The 7500-nt window shown below is 49.3% G+C and overlaps 2 protein-coding genes across 2 annotated transcripts; both read right to left on the minus strand.

Annotated features, from left to right (window-relative positions):
• Positions 1 to 963: 963 nt before the first annotated feature.
• Positions 964 to 3518, minus strand: LOC126575692 (protein sly1 homolog). The gene is made up of 6 exons (XM_050236507.1): positions 3414 to 3518; positions 3195 to 3354; positions 2823 to 3124; positions 1795 to 2752; positions 1576 to 1717; positions 964 to 1493 (listed from the first exon to the last, which is right to left on the minus strand). The coding sequence occupies exons 1-6, from the start codon at positions 3439 to 3441 to the stop codon at positions 1167 to 1169; spliced, it is 1917 nt and encodes a 638-aa protein (XP_050092464.1). The 5' UTR covers positions 3442 to 3518; the 3' UTR covers positions 964 to 1166.
• A 253-nt stretch (positions 3519 to 3771) lies between these two features.
• Positions 3772 to 7175, minus strand: LOC126575691 (uncharacterized). The gene is made up of 7 exons (XM_050236506.1): positions 6947 to 7175; positions 6668 to 6857; positions 6299 to 6595; positions 5166 to 6233; positions 4956 to 5095; positions 4627 to 4886; positions 3772 to 4554 (listed from the first exon to the last, which is right to left on the minus strand). The coding sequence occupies exons 1-7, from the start codon at positions 7002 to 7004 to the stop codon at positions 3913 to 3915; spliced, it is 2655 nt and encodes an 884-aa protein (XP_050092463.1). The 5' UTR covers positions 7005 to 7175; the 3' UTR covers positions 3772 to 3912.
• Positions 7176 to 7500: the final 325 nt, after the last annotated feature.

Consider the following 7500-nt stretch of genomic DNA (forward strand, 5'->3'; position numbering starts at 1 on the left):
ACAGGTTGTGGGTTTTAGCGTTAAATGTAGTCGTAGAAATGACTAAAAAGAAACATAAATTATTTCGTAACTTTTCCAGAAAATGTTCATCATTCCTATAGGACCACGGGAAAGAAATGCCAAGTCGAAGAACTACTGCGGTTGCTATGTGATCGGAATGAAATTCCCAACCATGATGAGCGGAATGTTCACGATTTCAAAGGAAAAATAATAATAAATTAACAATAAAAAGGCCGGAGTGACGGAGTAAAAGTCCAAACATGCCGGCTGGCACAACACCACTGCCTCCCTGCATCGGTGACGGTGGCTCTGCCCTACTACATGATGGATGCGAGACGCCATGAGTTGTCCGTTATGACCTGCTACACCATTGAGATGCCTTAAGATCTCGTTGCGTTCGTTTAAGTGCAGAAATATCACCTCTTGCCGTGGGGACATTTGCATTAGCTATGCAAATATGTTTTTCTTCGAAGAAAGTGTAGCCGAGCCGAAGCTGGCCCGCACAAACACGGCCGAGGCACGAGAGACAACGGGCTCGCCAAAGAATGAGCGGAAAGAGAAATGCATCGCAGCTGACAGGGTGCAGAGGATGCACTTCGCGTCACTGACGATGACGGCGAACACGATAATAGTTTATTTAGTTTTGGATCATCTAGCAAAGTGAAACTGTCCACTCAAGAATCGACAAGCTCACCACCTCCGGCATGGGAATGGCAAGCGGGTCCCTTTTATGATGCGTGACGTGCGTCATGGTGCACTAGCGGGCAAATCATTGAGCGGCCGACCTTGTGTACTGAAAGATGAATCCGCATTTGCTATATATGGGGATGAATTTCGTGATACCAAGCTGTTATATTAGAGAGTACCGGAGGACATTACGATCAAATCGCAGTTTCTGCTGCAAGCACTTGCTGTGTCATCATGAGGTGGCGCCTTGTGGTGAAATGACGATTCCCAAGCCAGTGGTGGATCATTTGTATATATATATTGAAGGCAACGATATAAGTCTATGCATTACTGTACAAAAACACATTAAAATGAAAAACAAAGGAATTACCTATATAGATGTAAGCCAAGAAATGCATGCCTGTACCCGGTTGCATTTATCATTCCTCCCGTATAGTCCCGCCCACAACCGATAACGATAGTCCGTCTCGGCTAGACCATTAGTGGCTGCCGATTTCATCGCCCAGGAGTGAGAGCTGCTTCAGGAACTGCTTCGCATTGATCAACGTCGACGCACCGTAGATGATGCGCCGGATGCTGTTGGCAGTTTGCTTCGTTTTGATGTAATCCACTAAATTCTGGTATTCGATGTAGTTGCCACCGCCAACCACAAACACGATCGCGTCCTGGAATGGTGCTCTGTTCTTCGGCACTACATCACTGCCCTTCAGTAGCTTTGGATCCAGATAAAGATAGTCATCCACCTCCGATCCACCGCCAGTGCGGCATTCCATCAGTTGTTCCGTGATTTTCGTTACTGGTAGATTCTGTGGATAACAAGAGGTTTTTTTTTCTTTAGAAACTCGGACGCGAGATCGCAGGTTGCTTGGCAAACGGAATTGTTCTTACGTGACGCTTGACGACCAGATTCTTAACACCTTCCATTACGAACGATGAACCTTGGGACACGAGTTTCGAGAACATGGACACGGTTTTGGTGCCACTGCCTTCGTATTGGTTCGAGGTCGAGAGTGTACTCTTCATTATGCTTCTATATTAAGTAGAACAATGTTGGTTAATAAAAATAATACAGGCTAAACGAGTTACGATTCAATTCCGGTCACTTACTTCCACCGTTGCAGGTAAGGCAGTGGAGACAAATCACAGCCACACTCGCGCAGCGCCTCTTCGAGCCGCTTGCACTCCGCATCGGTCACATTGCTGCAGATGTAGTAGATTATGAAGAGCCGCATTTTATCTTCCGGCAATCCGAACTCGGGATCCTTCAGCACCTCAACCAGAGCGCGATCCAAAGCCTGCTTGGACATGATTTTCTCTTCCAGCTCAAAGAACGAATCTAACCGGCGTGCTTTGATGTAGTTCAGAATCGAAGTGGCAACCTTGGTGTGCATATCGATGAGCCGTTTCTTCTCCATCAGCTGAGGCAATGAGTTGACCGCACTGGTCAGCTTGGCCGTGTTATCGTTCACCATCGAGAAGGCTACGTCCGATTCCCCATCGATGCCCATCGTTGTCTTTAGCTTTTTGATCTCATCCTCCGACGAACGGTACTGTTCCAGCTCTTCCTGTATCGCTTCAGCCACCGTGGGGAACGGGCTACCCTTGTGCGTACACCAGAAGCGATCGCGTGAATCCAGATCGCACGATTTTGTCTTTGGTTTAGCTCCCGTGCCAATGTGCTGTTGCTCGCTGGCAGGGTCCTCTTCTACCACGACCCGGTTCAGGGCTAGTTCGAGTACATCGTGCGCCAACGCTTGATAGGTCCAGGTGTGGTGGAGTGGTGTTGCCATATCGACGTTACGATCAAGCAGCACGAGCAGTGGTCGCTGGAAGCTAAAGGCGCCTGTTTGCGTCGCATCCATGTGGAAGAGATTGTTACGAGCGTCCCACAGGTTCTCGCGTAACTTCTTTTCTAGCTTCCGCGCCACCATCTCGGCGGCACAGTTCTTCGGGCAGCGTATAATGGGCACGGTCCCGAGCGTTACGAACACGGCGAATAAACTATCGACTATACTATCCATTATGCCCTCCATTTCAAAGTCCTGCGTGTTGGCGCGATTAATAGCTGCAAGGAAGAAGAAATACATAGATTTACGGACCACATCACTTCTCGTCTAAATTTCCTCAACTCTTACCATAATACGACAGAGAATCACTGTTCTGGTGTTTCAGCACAAACATGTCATCCTCTAGCGTAATAAAGTTCAGATACTGATCGTACACTTTGTGAATATTTGCCACGCAGCCCGCCTGCAGCGCAGCAGCGGCCAGATCTTCCAGCTTTTGGCGAGATATTGGCGAGATGAAGTTCAAGTGGTACACGTCGTACAGTCCACTCTGGAAGTCTTGCGCGATGCGACCCAGGTTTTCCTCCGTCGCAGCACAAAAGTAAATGGCTGGCACATCCGGAATGGAATCTCGGTCCGAGTGCAGCTGGCTGGAACGAGAGATAACGAGATACAACTTGAACAACGATGTTGGAGAGGAACTCTTATTCCGGTCATTACATATGCAAAGTAACGCCCATTTCTCGTAGCTCCCGTATGGAAATCAAGGGTGAGATGATGTCCTGGCCCGTTCGGTCGTATATTAGCAGCTTCCACACCGGTTCCGCGGAAATCGCCTTCGTCAGGGGCTGGTTCAGATTCAGCATCTGCCGGATGGCATCTGGGTGATTTACGAACGTTGTTAGGTGAAATAATCACACTTGCGGGTGCTTTACTTACTTATCTGCCGGTCCTTTAGCGTTGCCATCGTGTACGGTACGATTTTCGACGGCAAAATCCACGGAAATTCAGCAATAAGTTCCTGTTTTCGCAAATACGGTGACGTCGACACCAAAACAACTCCCCGGAAAGGTAACGAAAATACCTTTTCTCACTCACTCTTCCCTATAGAAAATCGGCCAGAGTGAGATAAAAACTGCCCATGTAGCACACGGTGGTGTGTGCGATGCAAAATCGATCAAAGAACCTCGACGAAAGCATAATTTCAAATTTTACGTTATACAAACACGTGATTTTCTGGTTTTATTAACTTAAATACTTTTTGCGGTAACAGACGAAATCGAAATAAGATAAAAAATGATTGTTCTAAAACGAAATATGTTTTAATAGCGTAACGTGTCAACACACTTAACTAACTATAAGGTATCATGGTAAAACCACTCTGCAATGTTCTATCTGCAAGTTAAATAGTTCAACATCTAAAATTGTACTCTGCTGGTTAAAAGTAGCTCCTTAATCTGAATGTAATGCCTAATGCTAACAGCAGGTTCAACAACCGGAAGCTCAACAATGAAGCCGTTCCATTGCCCTGTCCCCCCCGGCATCTTAGCCCTTCATGGCGTACTACGAATCGAACTTGGTCCGGGAACCGGCAATCATTCTCGTTGCACTTCATGTACGAACTATCCATCCGCACGGCGAAGTAGATGGAACGGCACTCCGTTTCACCCAGCCCCCCGCAAGGACGCGTGTAGTTGAACCAAAGACTTTCCTGTCCCGGACCCGTGCTTTGGCAGTTGGAAGGTGGCACACGCCAATCACGCCCTTCGCATACGGTGAACTCGCCATAGTCCGTGTTCATAAACAGCACCCGTACGTCACCACCGTGGCGCAGAAGCGAATGTGCCAATCGGTAGCGCAGCTCTTCCCCGGGCGTTAGATACTGCTCCAGCTCCTCGCGCACCAACGTATCACGCCAAAGGTTACGATTGTCGGGCGAGTGGCAATCGGGGGCTACTAGTCGCTGCGGCACATTGTTAAGCACCTCACTGATCGTGCCAGAGAAACTGTCGACTGACGTGATCGATGAGTCTACGATATTGTAGTGCTCGTCCTTCGCCCGACTGTGGGGTGTATCGTTCTGTAAAGCATCCGGGGAAGAAATAATCGATTTACTATCTTGATATCTCCTGCTTACAGTGTCTAGACTTACAAAGTTAACCAACTGCCTGAACGTGGCCGGATCGTTGGTCACGAATGTAAAGTAAAGATCGGGAAACTGTTCATACGATCCTCGCAGCATACGGCGCGCACTCTCAAAGTCTGCATTGGCTATGCGGTACGACTGGGCAAAGACCAGTATCACTGGGGTGTTAGCTCCAGTCGTAAAGCTCGCCCGCTCCTGGTCCATTTGCCGGGACAATGTTTCCACAATCGCTGCGAAACTGTTGGAGAGCGATAACTGACGGGGAACTGCAAAAGGAAATGTTTAGAAAACATCTTAAGTTCTTCACAGCATTCCGACTTCCGCAGGGAACTTACAAGATCCTTGAAACCGTTCAAGCTGCTCAAAGGCATGGGAAATGCTGTTGGTCCGGTTCACCATGTATTGACCGGTTGCACCGTGCACGACGGAGATGTACGATCCGTAATGGGACACTTCAATCAACTCCACCAGATATCTACACACAAAAGGAAGAGCAAACGCTTTATCCCAAATATTCAAATTCAGCAATTCACGTGCCTACTTACGAGATAAGCTGCAGACTCTGGTACTCATTCCGTGAACCATCGATCACCACGGTAAGATCCACGTTCGTTTTCCGCACCAACTGTTTCCCTAACGATCTCGCGTCTATAGGACAGCTGGCGACGGCAGTGTCCAGCAGTAGATTGGCCTGCTCAAAAAACCGATCCACCGTGGCATCACAGATCCGCTGCATCAACTGATCCGACACGATCACGCTGCCCGCCGTATACTGCAACAGTTCGACAAACTTGAACGTTTCCTGCTTCAGCTTGTCCGGTTCGATCGAGCGCAGAATCTCCCTACGCTGGCAGGCACGCGTAATCTCCTCGGATTGTAGCTGGCTACCATGTTGGGCATGTTCCCGCTCCTCATCGAACAGACTGCGAAACCGGGAACCACGCGAAACCCGTTCATCATCATCATGCCGCAGTTCGGCATGACGGCTTGGCCGTTTCGTTGGTCGCTTGCGACGAGCGACCTGTTCGATCGATGTAACCGGAATACCGCGATCACTGTAGTACATCTCGAGTACCTGCGACAGGCGGAGTCTTCGCAAACGCTTCACGAACTGGGGGACATTCTGGGCGAGATAGTGTCCGTCTATGCCAGCGAGGATCTCGCTGTCGGTCATCTCCCATCGGCCACCGTGATTCTCGGCCAGGTAGCGTGCCCGGGGCAATAACGTATCGTTCCATGCTCCGGCCAATCCTACGCTCACGTTGGTGACAAGCGTTGGACCCTGGTAGAAGGCTACCTCGGCCAAATCCCCGACCAGACCGGCCGCGTACATGTTGTCGATGGACTCCAGGGAAGCGAACAGTTTCTCAATTTGTTTCCGCGTATCGGCCGTTTCCATCGTCTCGAGGTTCTCGTACGGATTGTGCTTCCGGTAAGCCGTCACAAACTCGCTGATGAGAACGTTCTGTGGTTGCAATCCGGCTGCGATCGACATGATCACGATACCGGGAGCGATCGTACCGTAGTCCTGGGTACGACAGGTTCCCAATTCTAGGGGACATCGTGAGATCGGCCGGGCGAAGGTTGTCCTATTCGAGTCGGATTTCTGTGCCCTACGAATAAGCAGAAGGTTTAAGCATCTTTGTCGGAAGTTGGTCCCACGCTAAGCATCGTTTACTTATTCTGCGTTATCCAAGGAGCCTGCGGATTACCATCGGCACTCATAAGCGTCTGAGGGCAGGTGAGGCGTTCGTCATCACGCTGCAGCGGTTCCACCGAGCTGCTCAACATTCGATGCAGATTGCAGATCTCAGACGGTGTGAGGAAGGTTTCAAAATCGATTCGCCCCGGTACGTTGGAGACCAGCTGGCGTAGCAGCGTGAACTTCGGAACCCCTATTCCTCGCGGACTGTACGGTGTGACCCATTCCGATTCCGCGACACCCGCAACGTTCTCAATGCCATCCACACGCAGTCTAGGATAGTAATTAGAGGAAATGTAGTGGGAGACTTCACTGAAATTGGCGCTCGGTCGCGAGTTATCTTACCGGTGCACAAGCTCCGCACTGAGTAAACGCATCTCAAGCGTGGTCGGATTGTGACGCTCGATTTTGCGTATCAGCTCCAGCAGCAACTGTACCGTGTGTGGTGGCCCTGGTAATGTTGCGTTTCCGCGATAACAGTGTACCAGCTCGTCCGGTATGTTGTACGCACCGCCAGCCCCTATCACTACCAACGCTGTGAAGGCGAGTCATCGCATCGGAGAAGGTGGGTTCGGTTAGGCACACTAAGCCCATCGTTAGGTGGGTCAGCACTGAACAACTCACCGCAAACCATCGCACCCAACAGGTGCAGATGAGAGAAGAAATGGGAAGCGTCTACCATTTTGACCTCCAATCGATGCTGAATCAGCCTAGGGGACGTGTGCCTGGAGACGAATCTCTACTAAAGGTGTGCCATGAATGACTCAAGCTCCAGAGTTTGAAAAGGTCGACACTGAACCCAAGGGGAATTTAAATTCCACCCTGGTGCCTGTACAGGTGAATCCGTACACTACGGTTTCTAATCAAAGACTGAGCATTATCTACCAGCAAGAGCAAGAGCGTCGGCTTTATCTGTTGGGTTGGTCAATTAGATAACTCGGCCGATAAGCGTGCTCCAGGTGTAGTAGTAAGAGCGTGGTACTAATGATAATGTTTCGGCAAAGCGTCATCGATGTTGCTACACATTGATACTACAAAAAGAAGATTGTTTCATTCATCTGTTGTTTCTGAATGGTGGTGATCATGAATTTGGAGTAAAGCTATATCAGGATAATGAAGAATTGAAGACAAATAACAATGAATAATTGAAAACAGAATGTAACGTACAATCATGTCAC

This window comes from Anopheles aquasalis, chromosome 3, assembly GCF_943734665.1.
Source record: "Anopheles aquasalis chromosome 3, idAnoAquaMG_Q_19, whole genome shotgun sequence".
Taxonomy (NCBI): Eukaryota; Metazoa; Arthropoda; class Insecta; order Diptera; family Culicidae; genus Anopheles; species Anopheles aquasalis.